We start from the raw sequence: 21826 nt of genomic DNA, 5'->3' as shown, positions 1-21826 counted from the left end.
TGTTTACTCTTTTCCATGGGTGCTGCCTGTTCTGCTGAGTTCCTCCAGCATTTTGTGTGTGTTGCTTGAGCCTACTTATTGGTGTGATTTCCCTGACCAGCACAACATGGTTCCAACGTGAACTATCTTCCATAATCACTGTACAACTCCCCAAAGCTTATTCAAAAACACTTCAAAGTTTAAAGTAAATTTATTATCAAAGTACATACGTCAGCACATGCAACCGTGACAATCATTTTCTTGTGGGCATTCATGGTGGATTCAATAAACACAATAGAATCAATGAAAAACTGCACACAAGGAAAGACAATATACAACCAATGTGCAAATTAAAAAACAAACAATACTAACAGTAGTAAATAAATAATACTGAAGCAAATTTATGACATATTCTCACAGAGCAACAGGTACAAGGAAATACCACCAGATGTAACACCTTCCTTTGCATCACCCCAACCCTTCCGCTCCTCCTCAATCTCACCACCACCTCACACACCTTGACCTTGAAGCACGTCACCTTCTCAAAAATGTTACTAAATCTGGGAACTGCAAACGTAGCTTCATCCACTGCGCGCCAGGGATTCTAAATGGTGGTTTCCCATTGCTTCTCGAGGATAGTTAGGCATAAGTGCTATCGCTGGCCCTGTCAGCCACCCCCATGTGCATCTGTGCAATTCATTGGCCTCAGAGAGCTGTGGAGGCCACGTCATTGGGTATATTTGAAGCAGAGACTGTTAGGCTCTTGCTTAATATGGGTGCCAAACAAGGAGGCAGGACAGCTGCGTTGAGAGGAATGATAAATCAGTCATGATGGAATGGCAGAGCAGACTCGATGGACCAAATGGCCTAATTCTGCTAAGTCCTGCCGAAGGGTTTCGGCCCGAAATGTCGACTGTACTCTTTTCCTAGATGCTGCCTAGCCTGCAGAGTTCCTCCAGCATTTTGTGTGTGTTGCTCTGCCCTTAATGTCTTTTTCTTTATTTCAACTTCCCTCAGCTGCCTTGTGCCATAACTCTGGGTAACTATGGCCTTTAAAAACTCTAAAATTCTCTATTTTGAAAGCATTCGTTCACTGTGGATACTTTTCTGCAAAGACATCTTCCACTGTTTCTTGATGTAATTTCTAAATGGGCCAGTGCTTGTTCTAAATGTATGCCCCTGCTTTCGAATGAACTCCTCTGAAGAAGCGCATTCTTCGAACACTTTATCTTATAATCACTCAAAATCTCCTCTCAGTGAGTGCGAGCCAAATATGTCCAATCTGCCGATTTCCAGCATCTGCAGACATCTGACCGATATCATCCCCTGTTGTTATTTGCAGAAAACCGATACTCCGAGGTTCTGACGTGAAGGCTCTTGTGGCATTGCCATTAAAACCGATGAACGCTGTAAAGTGCTTCCGCGGAAGGAAACAATTAATTACTATGGTATCCGCGTCTCCCAAGCCTCCCTCATAGACCCACGCGGCCGCTTAAACGGTGAGTCAAGTGCAGCCAGATCAGAGGCGCCTCACCACTTACACAGACACCCTCTCTAACACACACACCCTCTCTAACACACACACCCTCTCTAACACACACACCCTCTCTAACACACACACCCTCTCTAACACACACAGTGGTTATCTGGCTCCGTCATTCAAAAAAGCGAGCAGACGAAATCCTGGATTTCACTGATGTCGGCAGGACATTTTTCTGAACTGATTTATGTGCCGATGAAACACATGTGGAGCGCAAAGGGAGAGGCTGAAGTCATTACAAGTTTTCAGTAATATAGGACTCTGCGACTGAAAAAGGAATCGCAAGCTGGAAATAAGCGGTGAAGGTCAGTAGACAGTCTTGGGATCGCATTGAAGGAGAGTAGAGGGTGTGTTCCGGGCTCCGCCTCTCCCACAACAGATAGAGGACACATACACGCGTTGAAGGAACCGGGAGCAGTCAAATCACCGGGCAAAAAGCAGCCAGAGATCAAAGTAGCACCACGGTACTGATGTCTCACACCTAACGTTACACCGCGAGAGAGGGAGACAGGGAGAGAACGGCGCTGATGTGCGTGTGTGCCCGACAAAAGGCGGCGAAGCCGGTGACAGCCTCCAACTGTGTGCTTCTGACCCTTTTATCCAGAGAGGTTAATTGGGAGGAAAAGAGTTGAAATTTCTGTGGTTCATCCATCCCTTGGGCTGGAAAAGGTCAGTCAAACTGAAACCTGAGTGTTTAAAAAAAAATTGCAGCTGCTTTCTCTTCTCCTCCCCTGTCAAGCCCTTCGCCCTGAGGTTTTCACCGGGGCCGCCAGGTTTGAAAGGACCGCTCTTGCGATTTACTGACACAGACTTCGGAAAGACTGGAAACAAAGTGACAATGTCGCGGATCAGTTGTGTTCCCCGTTTATCTCCGGATCCCAGTGGACGTCGGTTCACCTTCAGTCTCCGCAGGCTCATCCTGCAGGTTTTCTCTCTGTGCCTGCTCGGGGACCGGGCGGCGATCGCGTGGAGACCATCGCAGACCAGGCTCCGGCTCACCTTCCCAGGTACAGCTCACGCTTGCTACTGGCCGTGGCTCCCTGTCTGTACCATCCAGTATCACTTTTTCCATCGTTTTCTTCTGCCTCAACCACCTCATGAATTATTTTGTTATTTCTGATTGTCCTTCGTTTTTTCCCTCTGATTCTATTTCTACCTCCCGTCACTTCCACAAATTTGAATGTCTGATTGTCTCTTGTTTCTTGTGTCCATCACCATCTCTTACTCCGCTTTCTTTTAAAAAAAAATCTATTGCTTTATTCCCCCTACCTCACCCCCCCCCCCCCCTCCCCTTGGGTACCAGGGTGTCGCTTCTCCACTTAAACTTGCAGATGTGCATCTAGTCTCTTGGTCTGAATATGCGTTAAGACCACACCCTGTCTATTAATCAATAGTTGCTGAAATCTCACAGTCTCGACAGGTTTTTTATAAAACCAATGCCTAACACATGTTTTATGAAATGTCAAATTGAATAATATCAATTGAAATCAGTCCCAGCGTTCTTTGTCTGAAAACTATTATTGCAATCATTAATTTTATTGGACAGTTACCTTATAATTTGTGACACTTTTCTGGCAATGCGTTACAGTTTTGGGCGCAAATGGCGTGTTTAAATATTAACTAACTGTATAGCAGGAATTCCAGCTCTTGTTAACCATTACCTACCCAGAAGTAAACACGAGAGGTTCTGCAGACGCTAGAAATCCAGAGTAACTCGTATAAATTGGTGGAGAACTCAGTAGGAGAGAAGTAAACAGTTGAAGTTTCAGGCTGAGTCCCTTTTTCAGGACTGGGGAAGAAAGCAAAATAAGAAGGTGTTGGGGGAGAGGGCAAGGTAGAGGGTGATAGGTGAAGTCAGGTGAGTGGGGGCGGGCTAGTACTCCTTTCCCTCCCCCACCTTCTTATTCTGTCTTCTTTCCCCTTCCTTTCCAGTCCTGATGAAGGGTCTCAGCCTGAAACGTCAACTGTTTTCCATAGATTCTACCTGCCCTGCTGAGTTCCTCCAGCATTTTGTATATGACCTACTACCCAATAGTTCTATGACAAGATTTTTGCAAGTAAGGAAAGATTTTGAGCTATCAGAAGCCCCCAGAATATGTTATATTGCTTTACAACTTTGAATTTGAACACAAGTTCCCATAAATCAGATGACAGTCTTAGAATCTGTTGTAGATGTCATTTGAAGGATAAATGTTGATAAAGAACATGAGGCATTGCTGGTCAATCTTCATCAATACGTCTCTTATGTGGCACCCTAACATTACAGTGTGACAGGTGCCCTGCAGCTACGAACATTGTACTCTTGCGCTTTATGGTCTAAAACAGACAAACTGGCTTTGAAAGCCACAATTGTGCTGTTGGTCATTTTTCAACAGAACTAGTAGATGTAATGCAAAATATTTATGTGATGAATGTATCTTTGGGTAAAATTCCAGTGATGATGCTTAAGGGTAGATTTATTGATGTTAGGCATTCACTGAGCAAAGAATAGAGTGCAAAGAAAGAACACCAAGATTTTAGTGATAATTCTTCAGTGGAGCTCACATATGGGACACTGTGTCTCCATTCAGATAAAGACCTCCTTCAAGGAAGAACTCCTCTTGAGCAGAGACCTTTGAGCAGGGTTGTTTGCTGCTGAGCGGAGTTCTCTCATGGGGAAAAGACAGGGTTTCATTGGTTAATCTACCCCTGTTTATGAAGCTTTTGAGATAGATCCTAGAAGACATCTTCCAACAGTTGGGGGTGGTGAAGGTGGTATTTGATTTGGTGGACCTCACGCTCATCAAACTGTGAAGTTTTCCTTTATTCTTTATTTGGATTTTCACAAAATGTTTAAAGTTTTTAAGAGTTGAGGTTACTTGCAGACAGCAGATCGACCCTTGAAGGCCACATTAGTACTCTCAGACAGATTTTCACAAGAATGGCAAACAGATGTTAATCCATGGCAGGTATCTGAGATCCCATAAATACACAAGACACCCCCTTTACATTCTTTAAAGAAGGGAATCTATTATCATTGCCTTGGTTGGGTCTTTCCTAGATTCAGGGGACATAAATGCAAAAAGGATTTGAGTACAGGAGCAGGGAGGTTCTACTGCAGTTGTACAAGGCCTTGGTGAGACCGCACCTAGAGTATTGTGTGCAGTTTTGGTCTGCTAATCTGAGGAAAGACATTCTTGTCATAGAGGGAGTACAAAGAAGGTTCACCAGATTGATTCCTGGGATGGCAGGACTTTCATATGAAGAAAGACTGGATCGACTAGGCTTATACTCGCTAGAATTTAGAAGATTGAGGGGGGATCTTATTGAAATGTATAAAATTCTAAAGAGATTGGACAGGCTAGATGCAGGAAGCTTGTTTCCGATGTTGGGAAAGTCCAGAATGAGGGGTTTAAGGATAAAGGGGAAGCCTTTTAGGACTGAGATGAGGAAAAACTTCTTCACACAGAGAGTGGTGAATCTGTGGAATTCTCTGCCACAGGAAACAGTTGAGGCCAGTTCATTGGCTATATTTAAGAGGAAGTTAGATATGGCCCTTGTGGCTAAAGGGATCAGGGGGTATGGAGAGAGGGCAGGTACAGGGTTCTGAGTTGGATGATCAGCCATGATCATACTGAATGGTGGTGCAGGCTCAAAGGGCCGAATGGCCTACTCCTACACCTATTTTCTATGTTTCTAAAAGCTGAAGGCCGAGTGGTGTGGAATTGATTTATCTGGAAATATGCCAACTTCCCTGTATTTCATTAACATCTTATGAAGACTCATTATCATGGCTGTTCTGTCTGTAACTCCTGAACGAAAGCAATGTAGTTGATTTTTAACTGCTTGAGAAAGTAATTTGGTTGTATCCAACCACAATGGAAAGTGTATTGAAACTCAATGGGCCACCAGACATTGGCCATGGTTTTGGATGGAGGTTGGATTGTCAAGATTTGATATTCAGCGATGCTCTTCTGTGTACCACTATTGTAATGTGAGGTTATTTAAGTCACTGTTGCTTTCCTGTCAGCTTGAACTAGTTTGGCCGTTCTCCTCCGACCTCTCTCATTAACAAGGCATTTTTGGCCAAAGAGCTGCCACAGATTGGATTTTCTTTTGTTTTCACACCATTCTCTGTGAACTCTAGAGACTGTTGTGCATGAAAATCCCAGGAGATCAGCAGTTTCTAAAGTACTCAGATCACCTTATCTGGCACAACAATCGTTCCACGGTCAAAGTCACTTACATCACATCTCTTCCCCACTCTGATTTTTGACGTGAACAAGAACTGAACCTCTTGACCTTGTCTGCATACTTTTATGCATTGAGTTGCCACTGCATGATTAGCTGATTAGATTCTTGCATTAACAAACAGGTATACAAGTGTACCTAATAAAGTGGCCAATGAGTGTAAGTTGGGTGGTGAATGTTAACATTCACCACTGAGTGACTGTGAAGCACCATGACTGAATCCTGAGGAACCTACATATAAGACTGGATATAGAATATGTGGTGAATGAACTAGCATGGGACTAGCTTGCTTGACTTAATCATTCCCATCCTACGTACCATGAATGCACTGTTAACAGAAGACTCCATCCTATTGGATGGTGAACATAGGAATAGTTAATGATAATTGTACAAGTTTCTTTTTCAATTGCTGAGATAATGAAACAGTCTGTGTCTGCCCACAACAAGATCAGGACACAGGACAATGTTTAGACATGGACACTGTGTGCCACACATTAGCCACCACTAGCAGGTGACAGTCCAGTGATGTTTTCTGACAGTCCATTGTTATTATTATCACCAAACCTGGGGATCACAGTTGACCTGAAACTTAATTGAACTAACCAAACAATACTGTGGCTACAAGAATAGGTCTGTAGTGATGCTGCAATTATGTGCAAATCCCCTCCACTATTTGTGTTGCTCAAGTTAACACTGTACCAGTTATTTTCCACTTGTTCGATTGAATGCAGCTTCTTCAACACTCATGAAGTTCCATCATCAAGGCAAAGTAACTCCACTTAAACAGCAACTTATCCAGTGTGTTAAGCGTTCACTCCCCCCATAATAGGATAATAGGCATATCTTGGCTGCAGCATTCACCATCAAAAAGTACTCCAAGTTTCTCCACTACCACTTCCCAAATCTGTGGCCTGCACAATACTGAAAAACTAGGATAGCTGGTACATAGGAACATCATCCTCTCTGGAATTTCGTTCAAGTCTCACACCACCCTGATTTGGGAATGTGTCATCAATCTTAACATAGAAGTTAAGCAGTAATGTGGGAGAACTTACATTATGTGTCCCACAGGGAAATTATTGAGTGACAAACCACCACTTTAGTGCGTGGAGATGGGAATAGGCATTAAATACTGGCTCTGCTAGTGATATTCTCTTCCTGAAAATCAATTTGATTAAAAATGTTCAACAAGGCAGTTTGTTTTCATTTGTCTCTATCATCTCACCAACCCTTTGCCTGTTTCCTTCACTCCACCTCTCTTCTGAAGGCACTGATTTTCACTGGGTGAGTTTCTATGGTAACTATCTACATCAGTATTTTTAATTTGTGCAGTTATATAGTGAACTTTTGTTTGTTTATTCAACTTTGGGAGATGTTACAGTTGATCCTTACAGATTCCAGATTCCTTCACATATGCATTTCCAGCGGGGGTCACTGAATAACTACTGTAGTTACAAGCAGTTGTCTCTTTGCCTTCAGCTATGAAATTGCAATACTCCCTATCCTTCTGATTTTGTTGTCCATTTAAAAGTGATGCTTTCTGATTGTAATACTTCAACTCACTCTGAGAATTGATGTCTTTGCCTGTCCTGGGATAGAAGCGGAGATCATGTTGTCCTACATCCCCTCCCCACCCCCCCCAGTAACAACTCAGTGGGTTTTAAGGGAGAAAACAATGTTTTACTTTGACCAAGCAGTATGAACTGAACTCCTTCATGATATTATTTTGAAAGTAATAGTGAAATATTATCTTTAAATGAATCTTATTCATGATGGTGCAAGACTGAGATCATTATCTTTCCAGCAGGATTGGCAGCAACTTTAGATTTTTAAGGAAAAGGAGTTCGTAGTGGGCAATGTGATAATGATGGCCAGTGCCAAATGTTTTAACTGGATGGATTCCTACCTGCCCTGGATCACAAAATTGAGGCGATCCATTTCTTCAGTATTAATTACCTGAAAATAGCCAGCAATAGGTCAGTGCACCAGATAAGTATCCCAGAACTGACTGGGCAACATTATCCATATCTGTAACAAAACATTATATTGAAATTGCATCAGAGCCGTCATCTCAGCTCATCCTGAAGAAGTATTCACTTGTTAAGTGGTGTGTCATCAATCATGCTGATTCTGCTGTGGGTTTTGTTGCCTGATGACACACTGTTTGAGCAGGTAATTCTGGATGCACTGTTCCAGTCTCTTCTCGGGCATTCATCTTCTATGCAGCAGAATGATCCTATGTATCTAATGGCATAGTGTGTTAATATGCATCCGTTTTGTCTTGGAGATCATTGTCAATGTTCCTCTAAGGCTAATGGCATACTGTAAAAGCACTTTCCTTTCTTAAGATGGATCTTAAGCATTCTGATTTGAATTGGAGTTTAAATTTGATATCCAGCAACCGAGACGCAGGTAATAAACTATCCTTTAAATTTAGAGAGATCAAAACAAATTGGCATTTGCAGGGAATGAAAATAGAACTCAAGGGCACTCGGTACTGAAATTGGGATTAATTTCTATTGGGTGAGGCAGTGCAATCTGTAAAAGGAGACTGGAATTTACAGGTTAAACTGGACACACAATATATAATCAGGCAGAAGAATTAGAAGTGAAATTTAATGCAGGCAAGTGCCATGTTCTATACAAGAAGGAAAAGTAGGTGACACACATACAGAGTTATTCCTGGAATAATGCTAAAGGAGAAACTGAACCAGACTTAGGACTTATAGGAAATTCAGTGTTTAACAGGTCCAGCCAATGCAATCTGCAAAACCAATAGGGACCAAATGAGAGAGCCAAAGAAATAAAGCATGTCAGCAGAGGTGAGTAGTTCTGGAAGAACAGTAATGAGAGAGACTTTCTAAGATGAGCCATAAACCTGGATCCAGCTTTTGCTCTTTAGGTTCCAAGGAAACTATACAGCACTGGAAGTAACTGTGGAAATTTTATAGTCATGGTATGATATAAAGGGATTGGCAATTATAAGCATGAAAAAAAAAACAGAGTTTGAGAAATATGTGGCAAAATATAAAATAAGCTTCTAGGGGAAACGGGCAACAAAAAAAGCAGAAGGTATTAGGAGATTTTTCAGATCAGTTTGTGTGACAGTAGGCATGATCACTTCTAAGTAGAGTTTCTGATATCCTTTACCTTGATTAGTTTCTCTATTAACAACTGAAAATTTAAAAAATACAATTCTAGTACTCACAATTTAACCTGTAAATCAACAGTATTCAAAGTTCATAGTTAAAAGAAAGTTTAAAGTACATTTACTATCAGAGTACTATACACTATCTTGGAATTTATTTTCTTCATTTCATTTTTCAATCTTTTTATTGATTTTCAAATAAAGAATATCCAAATCAGAGGAGTTTAGCAAATAGATAATATAAAAGACATATAAACAGCAATAAAAAACCAGAAAATATATAATGTCAAAATCAGATAGGTAAAATATTACGCTGTTATATATACAATGGTCAAAAAAACTACAACTCCTCATAGTAATCATAAAAAAAAGATTGGAAATTTTATTTGATAAAGGAAAAAAAAACCCACTAACTAACAAAGATGAAAGAAAAGAGAAAGAAAAAAGAAAGACAAAGAAAGATTGGGCAGTCCAATTGAGGATAAAATTTTAAAAAGAGAGAGGGGAAAAAAACATCCTTCCAGTCATCTCCGAACTTTCATGCATAAGGATTTTCCAAAAAGAGTAAAGAAAAATAAATAAATAAAAATAAATTAAATCATGTGAAAATATTGAATAAAGGGTCACCAGACTTGTTCAAAATTAAAGGATGTATCAAATGTCCGGCTTCTAATTTTCTCCAAGCTTAGACATGACATAATGGAGGAGAGCCAATAAAGAACAGTAGGTGAGTTAGATTCTTTCCAGTGTAGCAAAATAGCTCTCCTAGCCAGTAAAGTTGAAAAGGTTATCATATGTTGAGCAGAAGCAGACACTTTGCTTGCTTCCTCTGGAATAATCCCAAAAATTGTTGTAAGTGAATTAGGTTGAACATCCACATCTATAGCTTTAGATAATATTCCAAACACATCCTGGAATTTATTTTCTTGAAGGCATTTTCAGAAAATAAGAAATACAGTAAAATTTTATTAAAAAAATACATAAACAAAAACCGACAATCAACCAATGTGCAAAAGAAGGCAAACTGCAAATAAAATAATACTGAGAACATGGGTTGTAAAAGAGTCCTTGAAAGTGAGTCTGCATGTCCACAGTAGTTGTGGATGAAGTTACCCATATTAGTTTATGAGCCTGATGGTTGTAGGGTAATAACTGTTCCTGAACCTGGTGGTGTGGGACCTAAGGCTTCTGTACCTTCTGCCTGATGGTAGAAGAAGAGAGCATGGCCCGGATGACAGAGGTCTTTGATAATAGAGGCTGCTTTCTTGTGGCAGCACACCATGTAAATGCACTTTGTGGTGGGGAGGATGTTGCCTGTGGTGGACAATTTACAATTGCTTTGTACGTGAGATTGCCTACTGGAGGTCACACTTAGACTTCTTGTACTTTTCCAGATTGCCACCACTGATTTAGCTCTCAGCAGATTGTGAATCTCTTAGTTTGTCCAGGGCTTCTGGTTGAAAGTTTCTATGGGGATGCACTCATCCATGTGCACCTTTATAAAGTCTATTCATTCTTTATAAAGAATATTCATTCACCTCTTCTTGTAGTCTTTTCCGTTTCCTGGCAGTAGAGCTTCCATATCAGGCTGTGAGGCAACCTGTGAGGATCCTCTCCATTTTGCATGGAGAGAAGTTCGTCAAAATTTTTAATGACATGCTGAATCTGCACAAACTTCCAAGAAAGTAGAGGTGTTGTCGCATCTTCTTTGTGGTGGCATTAATGTGCCGGACCCAGGACAAATCATCTGATCTGATAACACCAAGGAATATAAAGCTACTGGCCCTCTCCACCTCTGATCCCATAATGAGGACAGGCTCATGGACCTCCAGCTACTTCTTCCTGTAGTCAACAATCAGTTCTTTGGTTTTGCTGACATTGAGTGGGAGATTGTTGTTCTCACAACTAGATTTTCAATCTCCCTCCTGTAGCCAATTTGCCACCACCTTTGATTCGACCAAAACCAGTGATCTCATCAGAAAACTTAAATATGGCATTGGAACTGTACTTCACCACGCTGTCATAAGCATAAGCATATAGAGCCGAGGGCTAAGCACACAGCCCTGTGAGCACTGATAGTGAGTGTGGAGGGGATGATGTTGCCGATCCACACTAACTGAGGTCTGGCAGAGAGGAAACTGAGGATTCACTTGCACAGGGAGATACTATGGCCCAGGTCCTGAAGCTCAGTGATGTTTCACGGGGATAACAGTGTTGAATGCTGAGCTGTTGTCAATGAAGATGCATGAAATGGCATCTGCTGTTGACCCGTTGTGGTACATAATTTAGCTCCATCTACCCACCCACTTAATCTATGTCCCAGAATATTCTTTGCTCAGCTACATGACCTATGGTGGCTTTAACCTTAACTTCACCTACATAAAATACACTACTTCTGAACCTATTACCAGTACGTAAGGTGAAAAGCTGAGGCCCCAGTATGAGTTCCTGAACAATACTGTTTGTCACATCTTATCACACACAGCACATTCAATTTCTCAGTCTTTGTTCAGTGGCTTGGATCCTGATACATTAGGGATCCAAGTGTTCTTTTCAAGTCAAGAATGTGACATAAAAGTTGTTGCTTACGATCAGTTTATTAAGAGCGAAAAGCCAGTAAGAAAGAGCAGCCAAGAGAACGAAAAAGAAACACGAGAAAGGACAGAGCTGTCCTGGTCATCTCCCACTCAGATTGGAGATAACGATATTCCAATTGTAACAGTTAACCTATAGAATAGCTAGATTCAAGTGGCCTGACACCTATGACTGAAAACTAAGAAGCTTTGAGAAAAATACAAAGCATGCATACCATAATTACTGGAAAATTCACTGAACAATTAATGCATGTATATAGATGATTATAAAAATACAAGCAAGCATAGGAAAGTTAAACTACAAGAAAACGAACAATGCTACATGCCAATCCAACAAATACTTGTTTATTGCATAGCAAAATTTCCACTGACTGTCCTGCATCTGCACAAAAGTATAAAGATTAACCATAATAAAATGATTTCTGCACCTCTTTAGGAAATAGGAGCTCGCAGGGAATCAGAAATCACTCTTGGTATATACATAGGATCTTTCTTCAGATTTGGGTTGTGAAATATTCTCTGTCAAAGAGATTAACTATTACTCTATTGTTAATTTACACTGAGCTTAAAACTTAGGGCTTTAGTGACTGGGTGAGACAGATTAACTTTATGGAAGAAACTTCGAGTTTTATTGCATGGTTGAATATGTATCACTCACTGGCAGGCAAGGTCAGGGCTGAAGCTATCCTCAATGATTAATATAAAATTGACCTTGTTTGGTGTTCAAGAAATACATTTTAACAGCAGTGCAACTATTCATGAAGAACGTAATGTTTCATATTTATAACGCACTATATCATATCTGCACCATCAGTTCCTTGGTGTGTAGTTATAGTTGCATATGGTAACTAACTTGCACAAGCAGATTCCACAAACAGTAAATGAATTGAGCGATAAATTGATCTATTGTTTGAAACTGACTTGATAAACGGTCTACAGCCGCTGCTTCCTAACTCCAATGACCCTGCTTCAATCCTGACCAACGCAACATTCTCCTTGATTTCCTCTGGCTGCTCTGGTTTCCTTATAGACATGTGTGTTGTAGGGTTAAATGGGTTACTATAAATTGTCAACAGTGTGTAGCTGATGGGGCTGCTGGGAGAATAAGTGGGATTAGTGTTGAAATAGTGTAAACTGGAGCTTGAAGGTCAGTGTAGCCATTGGGCCAAACGGCCTGTTCCCGTGCTTTATGACTGCAACACGTTTCATTAATATAAGTAGGTACTTGATTTAATGCCTCAGATGAAAAATAATTCTACCCAACAACAGAGCATTCTCTTGAAAATTCATCTTGGATTATACATGTTCCTAGGAAGGCACGAATATGAGTCCTGTTGAAGGGTCTCGGCCTGAAACGTCGACAGTGCTTCTCCCCATAGATGTTGCCTGGCCTGCTGTGTTCCACCAGCATTTTGTGTGTGTTGTATGAATATAGGCCCTTTGGCTTCAGAGGTTAGACTACTACCAGATGAAACTTTTTGACACAAAGAAAAACTTAAGCAAGCCTATTCATATACTTATATTCTACCACAAAGCCTAGGAGGTACATTACATTAAATATGTATAAATTATGCGACATAAATGGAATTTTACATGTTTTTCCTACTTCAATGAAAGTTTTGTTCACTCTTTCATTATTTTCCATAAACATTGATCCATTATAAATCTGTTTGTTCTGGATAATGTATCATAAGTACTGAAACTTTCAACAGTCACGTTGAATATATGGAATGTATTGTGGAATCTCTAGCTCTGCATACTCAACAATTTTTGTTAAAAAGAAACTTTTTATTCTTTTTTCCCCAGTTAAAAGTCTGGCATTTTGCTACCCTTTACCTGAAGCAGTGGCCTCTTACTAATGGGTCAGTGATGCTGGATAAAATGCCCCCTATTTATGTTGAGAAAAATATTTTCTTCATACTTATTCTCTCCTTTCGACCCCTTTTGTCCTCATTTGCAGCTTCTTCCACCCACAATAAATTTACTTTGATTTGCCGGCATTTTTCCTCAACCTCTCTCCCTTCACCATTTCCAGTCCATTTCCCTAGTTGACCAAATGTTTCTTGTGATCAAGGTCATGACCTTTATTTGCTATCTGACTTGGTTCTTCTATTTTACTACCTCCTGTATTTCTTCTCCATTTATCTTTTTTTACAATTGGTCTTTTTTTGTACATTGGATGTTTGTCAGTCTTTGTATAGTTTTTCATAAATTCTATTGTTTTTCTTAATTTTCCGGTAAATACCTGCAAGAAAATGAATCTCAAGGTAGTATATGGTGACATATATCCTGCTATGCAAAAGACTCTTTCCCAGTCTTCGACATGATCTACATCACCAACATTCATACCATCTGCAAAATTACCAACCCACCCATCTACAGTATTGTGTAAAAGTCTTCATACACACACACACACAAATATTGCTAGGGGGCCTAAGACTTTTGCACAGTACTGTAGTAATTTTATATATTACACTGTACTGCCACCACAAAAAATAATTTTTTTGTGAGTGATGAAATGCCTGATACTAATACGTCTCTCTATTGTGGACTGAAAGTAGAAAGCAAGCAGACGGGGAGAGGGGAGGAAGCAGGAAGTACCAGAGAGACATTCTGTAATAATCAATAACCAATTGTTTGGAATCAGAATTAGGTTTATTATCACCGGCATGTGTTGTGAAATTTGGTAGTTTAGCAACAGCAGTTAAATGCAATTTCATAACATAGAAGTAAAAGTAAATAAATAAACAAACAAGTGAATTAATTACAGTATATGTATATTGGATAGATTAAAAATCATGCAAAAAAATAATATATATTAAAAAAGTGAGGTAGTGTTCACAGGTTCAATGTCCATTTAGGAATCGGATGGCAGAGGGGAAGAACCTGAATTGCTGAGTGTGTGCCTTCAGGTTTCTGTACCTCCTATCTGATGGTAACAATGAGAAAAGGTTATGGCCTGGGTGCTGGAGGTCCTTAATAATGGAAGCTGCCTTTCTGAGTCACCGTTCCTTGAAGATGTCCTGGGTACTTTGTAGACTAGTACCCAAGATGGAAGTGACAAAATTTACAACCCACTGCAGCTTCTTTCAGTCCTGTGCTGTAGCCCCCTCCCCGCCAATACCAGAAAGAGATGCAGCCTGTCAGAATGCTCTCCACGGCACATCTATAGAAGTTTTTGAGTGTATTTGTTGACATACCAAATCTCTTCAAACTCCTAATGAAGTATAGCCACAGTCTTGCCTTCTTTATAACTACATCAGTGTGTTGGGACCAGGTTAGATCCTCCGAGATCTTGACACCCATGAACTTGAAACTGCTCACTCTCTCCACTTCTGATCCCTCTATGAGGATTGGTATGTGTTCCTTCGTCTTACCCTTCCTGAAGTCCACAATCAGCTCTTTCGTCTTACTGATGTTGAGTGCCAGGCTGTTGCTGCGACACCACTCCACTAGTTGGCATATCTCACTCCTGTATGCCCTCAAATGACCTTGCCTGGTGTCTCCGGGTGGGTGTGTCTGCACCTATGCAACCTCTGCCCTGGCACTCCTCCTCTGCCACTTGTCCCAAGCCCTTCCTGTGGCGCACCACCCTTGCCATTCCCAACATCCTTTGCTCCGGCAGATTCACAAACTCGATCTCCACTCCACGTTGACAAATACAGTACCGTGCAGAAGTCTTAGGCATCCTAGCTATTCTTATGTGCTTAAGACTTTTGCACAGTACTCTAGCTACTTTGATAATAAATTTACTTTGATCTTACCTTATTTTCTGCCATTTTACTCTTACCGCCTCCCCGTGTTATTTTTTCACCTCCTCCCTCATTACACTCCCGTTTAATCACTTCCTCTCCACAGCCTGATTTCCTCCTCCTCCTCACTACCTCTCTTCCATTATAAAGTATTACCTTCATTAAACTGCATTTGCCATTTCTCGATGTTCATCCCAGTTTGCTAACTTCTCGCCTTTATTCTCATTCAATCCTGTAATGATATAACTGAGAATAGATGATCTGTGTGGAAAGACTGACAGTTATTGAATTAAAGCCCAATCGAAAATAATGTCCCAGTACTTTAGCAATTGTTTGAACAAGTATCTAAATGGCTGTGGGGAAGCAGGTGTTTAAGTGAATTGGTCATGCTACAAATGTTCTATAGTGCAAAAGCATTTGCTAATTGATATGTTAGTACCATGATAAGGTGTCATTCACTTATCATGGCTTAAGGTAAATAAATCAATATTTACCCTGCACATTGTAACCTCTAGGAGAATAAAATCAAGCCAAGGGGATTCATTACACAAAATTTAACACTGGACCAAAGAAGGTTCTATTAAGACATATAACCAAAGAGACACACACTTAAGTTTTATCTATCTTCTCTATTGATTGATTAATTTCTGTATGTAAATATGTACGTGCTGAGCTGCAAGGTGGAATAGGCCCTTGTGGCCTTCAAGCCGTGCCACCCAGCAACCTCTGATTTTACCCGAGCCTAATCACGGAACAATTTACAATGACCCATTAACCTACCAACCGGTACATCTTTGGATTGTGGGAAGAAGTTGGAGCACTGAGAGGACACCGACACGATAATGGGGAGAATGTACAAGCTCTTTATAGACAACATTGGGAAAATGAAAGTAGACCACAAAATTTGAGCCAGAATGAGTTATTATTACTGACCTAACCATGTAATTTCTTCTTTTACTGCAGTAATATGGGGATGGGAAATGGTGAAGGGGGATGCCATTACCAGAATTTCAAGAAATCAATGTTCATGCCATCAGGTTGGAGGCTACCCAGACAGAATATGCCCCCCGCTTTCATCATTCCCCATCCCCTTTTCCCTCTCTCACCTTATCTCCTTGCCTGTCCATCACCTTCCTCTAGTGGTCCTCTCCCCAACTTTTCTTTCTTCTATGGCCTTCTGTTCTCTCTTATCAGACTCCCCCTTCTCCTGCCCCATAACTCCTTCACCAATCAACTTCTCAGCTCTTTACTTCATCCCTCCCCCTCCCAGTTGTACCTATAACCTTGTGGTTCTCTCTCCCCCACCTTTTATATCTACTCCTCATATTTTTTTCTCCAGTCCTGCTGAAGGGTCTCAGCCCAAAACATCAACTGTTCACTGTTTTCCATAGATGCTGCCTGGCCAGCAGAGTTCCTCCAGCATTTTGTGTGTGTTGCTTTGGATTTCCAGCATCTGCACATTTCCTCTTGCCTATAACCTCCCACTAATTTTTGCTATATTATATGTCCTCCCTTTTGATTTTATGCTGATTTTGACTTCCCCAGGGTTCTGAAAGAGGTAGCTGAAGAGGTTGTAGAGGCATTAGCAATGATCTTTCAAGAACCAAAAGATTCTGGAATGGTTCCAGAGGACTGAAAAATCACAAATACCACTCACTCTTTAAGAAGGGAGGGAGGCGGAAGAAAGGAAATTATAGGCCAGTTAGTCTGATTTCAGTGGTTGGGAAGATGATGGAGTACAATATTAAGGATGAAGTTTTAGGGCACTTTGAGGCACATGATAAAATAGGCCAAAGTCAGCATGGTTTTCTCAAAGGAAAGTCTTGCCTGATAAATCTGTTGCAATTCTTTGAGGAAATAACAAGCAGGATAGATAAAGCAGAGCCAGTGGATGTTTACTTTTATTTTCAGAAGACCTTTGAAAGGTGCCTCGCATGAGGCTGCTTATCTCGATAAGAGGCCACAGGAAAGTTACCAGCATGGTGAGGAGATTGGCTGATCAGCAGGAGATGAAGTTGGAATAAAGGTGGGTGGGAGGCGCTACTCTGGTTGTCTGCCAGTGTCAAGTGGTGTTCACTGGGGTCAGTATGGGGACTGCTTCTTTTCACATATTTCAATGATGTGGATGATGGCTTTGTAAGCCAGGTTTGTAGATATTACAAAGATAGATGGAGGGGCTGGTAGTGTTAAGGTAGCAGGCAGTGTGCAGAAGGACTTAGACAGATTATAAGAATGGGCAAAAAACTGGCAGATGCAATATATGTAGGGTAAGGAACTGTATAGTCATGCACTTTGGTAGAAGGCATAAAGCTATAGATTATTTTCTAAATGGGGAGAAGATTCAAAAACCAGAGGTGCAAAAGGACTTGGGAGTCCTTGTGCAGTATTCCCTAAAGGATAACTTGCAGGTTGAGCCGGTGGCAAGGAAGCCAAATGCAATGTTAATATTCATTTCGAGAGGACTTGAATATAACAGCAAGGATGTCGTGCTGAGTCTTTATAAGGCATTGGTCTGACCACACTTGGAGTATTGTGGGCATTGTTGGGCCCCTTATCCAAGAAAAGATGTGTGGCGTTGGAGAGGGTCCGGAGAAGGTTCATGAGAATTATTCCAGGAGTGAAGGGGTTAACTCGCGAGGAACATTTGATGGCTCTGGGCTTGTACTTGCGGGCGTTTAGAGGAATGGGGGATCTCATTGAAACCTATCAAGGTTGAAACCTATCAAGTATTGAAAGGCTGACAGAGTGGATGTGGAGAGGATGTTTCCTATCATGGGCAAGCCTAGGATCAGAGGGCACAGCTTCAGAACTGAGGGACATCCATTTAGAACAGAGATGAGGAGAAATTTCTTTAGTCAGAGGTTGATGAATCTGCGGAATTTTTTGCCATGGAGAGCTGTGGAGGCAAAGTCATTCAGCATATTTAAATCAGAGGTTGATAGATGTTGGTTAGTCAGGGTGTCAAAGGTCACAGAGAGGTGGTAGGAGTATAGGGGTGAGAGGGTTAATAAACATGTACAAACAAGCTGGATGAACTCAGCTGGTCGGGCAGCATCCGTTGAAACGTGCAGCCAACATTTCGGGCGGAGACCCTTCGTCAGGAGGGTCCATGATGGAATGGCAGAGCAGACTCAATAGACTGAGTGGCCTAATTCTGCTCTTATGGTCTTAGGGTCTAACAGGTATACATAGCATGGCAGTGATGAGATTTGAACCCTCATCACTGTGGAGATCTGAGTCTCCATCCATTCTCAGAGCCATTTCCCTGTCGTATCCTTGTAGTTCTTCATTCCCGTGCTGTCCTAAAATCTGCCAATCTGTGTTTTGAATTAATACAATAACTGAGATCCCACACACCTCCGGGGTAGAAAATTCTCAAAGATTTACTTGACAGCATTTGTCAGTACCAGTCAACAGGGCAATTAAGGAGAAATATGACAGTAAAGTTAAAACATTGGGAATGGAATGTTGAATGGGTATTACTGAAGTTGTTTAAAGGGATTGTCTCATCAGGCAAGATAACTGTATAAACAGCCAACACCACTCAACAGCCCTTTTGCTTTTCAGAAAACTCGTTTTCAAATCCTGTCAGTAAGATTGGATCTGTCTCCTGTGTTTGTTTTCATTCTTGGTACGAGTTCTTTTTGTTTGAGTCACAGACCATTGGGGTGAATATATCAGCAGGCTCTTGGCCGATGGGTGAGTTATTGTAAATAATTAAGCACTGGTTTCATTATCTACTGTAGGGAGGCCAAAGATGGCTCTTAATATGACTCAAGAATGTCTGCAAAGAAAAATAACTTGTAGGCCACCCAAGATAAAATACTGGAAGCCCTTAGTAAGTCAGGCAGCACCTGTAGAGAAACAGTGAACAGTTCAGGCTTGGGACCTCTCATAAAGAGGAGGAGAAAATAATTTAGTTGAGGTGATAAGAGAAGGTGTCGGGCTGGTGGTAGAGGGGTGGAACAAAGGGAATACTCTGGTAAAGTAAGACCAGATAAAGTTGATGTAAGTTAAAATCAGCTGAAGTTTTTCCTGTATAATTTATTGCTAATGGTAAGGCTGTATGACATGCCATTTAATCCAAAGAACAAGAAAATCCGAATCAAATGATTATATCTGAAATAGCTGGTTCTGATATAGGTAGAAAGAATGAGTTAACTCAAATCGGTAAAGCGATGCTGAGTCCTGAGACAGGGAAGCCAAAGTAGGGAGTTGAATGGTGAATGAAAATGACAGGCACTTGCAAACTCAGATGCTTCAGTGACTGAATCCCTGGGCTCCAATTTTGTATTGTTGGCCAAGCAGTTTGAATCACATGAGGGACAAAATAGGGTTTGTGGATTAGTGCAGATGGACTTACTTTTTTTCACCATGGCATACAGTCCTTGCAGTAGGACTCTATGACTGTGACCCGAAATGCCATCATATAATAGGCAAAAAGGTCCCTCAGTCCTTTGAAGTCTATATTCAGTGGAGTTAAGAAGGGGATATCTTATGGAAATCAAAACAATTTTACCAGGATGGGACAGGCTAGCTACAGAGAGGGTGTATTTGATGATTGGGGGGGTCTATAACCCAGGGTTATAATCTCAGGATACAAAGTAAGCTATTTGAAACCAAATTGGGAGAAATTTCTGGGTTGATGCCAAAGGATTTTAGTGCCTACATAGTTGGGACTGCATCAGAATGGTGTAGGTACTGGGCACGCCTGCCTTGGTAAGTACCTCAGTGTCTGGAATTCTGTCTTGCCACTTAATGTTGAAGAGCTTTCTGATCCAGACTGTGTGGAAATGGTTCATGCTGTTGGTACACTGTCCATGTTTCACAGGCGTAGAGCAGAGTGGGAAGTACTATGGCCCTGTACACCTTCAGCTTCGTCTGTAGACTTATACCTCTTCTGTTCCAGATGTTGGTATAAAGTCTGCTGAAGGTTACGCTTGCTTTGGCGATCCTGGTGTTTGCTTCATTCTCACTGACGACGTTCTGGGACAATTCAGAACACTGTTAAAATGCTTGGCCCACCAATGAAGAATTTGCTCTTTGTCTATGTTCAGCATGTTCCCATCAGCACTAAGGAATGGGCCACTAAGGATCCTGATGATGTGGGCCATAGACTTCTTTTAGTGCAGCATAGAAGTTCTTTAAATCATACCTATCTGCAATGCCTGGATCTCATCAGCTTTATTGCTCAGCCAGGAATCCTGCATCTGGTGCAGTTTGTGTTGTACAGTCCTTCGTATGTTATTGAAGGCATCCGTCTTTGTGGTGGACTTAGGGTCACTGAGGAAAGCACCTCTTGGGCTGGATGTGGGTGTCCAGTTTAGAAACGATGAGATGGTGGTCTGTCCAGCATTCAGCACCACACATAGATTTTCTCACTCTTGCATCCTGTCCGTCTCTCTTCCTGAAGATGACGTAGTCAATTAGATGCCAGTGCTTGAAGCAGGGATGCATCCATGAAGTTCTGTTATGAGTGGGAAGGTGGAAGACAGTGTCTGGAGTAGTAGATGACCATTGCTGTTGCAGCTGCCAATGCTGTATGACCATATGCCAGAAGGTCTTGTCAGAGCCCAAGGATGATCAGCTTGTCTGCCTTGGGAACAATGGCAATAACTGAGTGCAGTTCTTCCATGGAACTTGTCCTTGACATCATCTGGGTTGGTCGTGGTTGAGGTGTAAGTGTTGATGATGAAGACATGCTTCCTACCATGTGACAGGGGGAGTCAAGAGCTGGTCCTTACTTGGAGCAAGTTTGCCAGCAATCTCTGTCTTCACTCAACCTCAACCCCATCCTCTTATCGGCCTTGATTTCCTCTTCCACTCCGAAAGAATGTGTATCCGTACCGCTGTCACAAAGTTTGCCCTCTCCTGCATGTTTGGTCTCAGTCAGAGCCATGATATCGATGTTATATCAGGATAATTCTCTCTCTATCTCACCTCTGAGGTCTGTCAGCATTGACTCTGTCATACTGTGTGCAGGTTTGTGGCTACGGCTGCCAATGTACCTGCACCTGTCACTTCATCGCTAGCCTGTCACCACAGGACTGAGGTTAGAAAGGATGGATGACAAGGGTGACTTGCACAAAGACTTATTTTAAAGTGAGGAAGAGCTCACTCACTCGTCTAAGTCCATCTGTATCCAATGGCAAGACAGAATGAAGGTAGCTGGAGATGAGGTCAGATGCAGTGGATGACCATGATGTGTTCAGTGCTTGTCATGCTGTAAGCACTCCAAGGCACCTTCCCACCTGTGGAGCCAAACTAGTGGTTACCTCCATGCCATCTGCCAAGACCAGTCTACTACTTGGGGAGGCAACCCAAACTCCTCGAGTGTTTAAAACCCATCTGTTACTCTCACCTGGGTTAGCCCGCTCATTGAAACAGTGTGGTTGCTGTTGCTAGCAAACAGCTGCTTGCAGCCACAGGTGAGAGCTGGGTGAGCTACTCCCAAGGGAGCAGGACGTGAGTGCCCTCTCAGAAGTGCTATCCCCCCCTGATACCTTCATACACCTTTATGTAACTCACATACAACACTTAAAGTAATATTACCACAATTAAATTAATAAAATATATTTCAGAA

At 41.5% G+C, this 21826-nt stretch overlaps 1 protein-coding gene across 2 annotated transcripts in view; it reads left to right on the top strand.

Moving 5' to 3' along the window:
* The first annotated feature begins 1407 nt into the window (after positions 1-1407).
* sema3h (sema domain, immunoglobulin domain (Ig), short basic domain, secreted, (semaphorin) 3H) overlaps positions 1408-21826 on the top strand; it is a 209040-nt gene continuing 188621 nt past the window's right edge. For both annotated transcript variants that reach the window (XM_073072477.1, XM_073072476.1), the window contains exon 1: positions 1408-2526. In XM_073072477.1, coding sequence (XP_072928578.1) covers positions 2358-2526 — 169 coding nt within the window. In that variant the 5' untranslated portion in view covers positions 1408-2357. The remainder of the gene's footprint in view (positions 2527-21826) is intronic.

The sequence above is a fragment of the Hemitrygon akajei genome, chromosome 19, assembly GCF_048418815.1.
Source record: "Hemitrygon akajei chromosome 19, sHemAka1.3, whole genome shotgun sequence".
Taxonomy (NCBI): domain Eukaryota; kingdom Metazoa; phylum Chordata; class Chondrichthyes; order Myliobatiformes; family Dasyatidae; genus Hemitrygon; species Hemitrygon akajei.
This window is presented reverse-complemented; position numbering and strand designations above follow the sequence as displayed.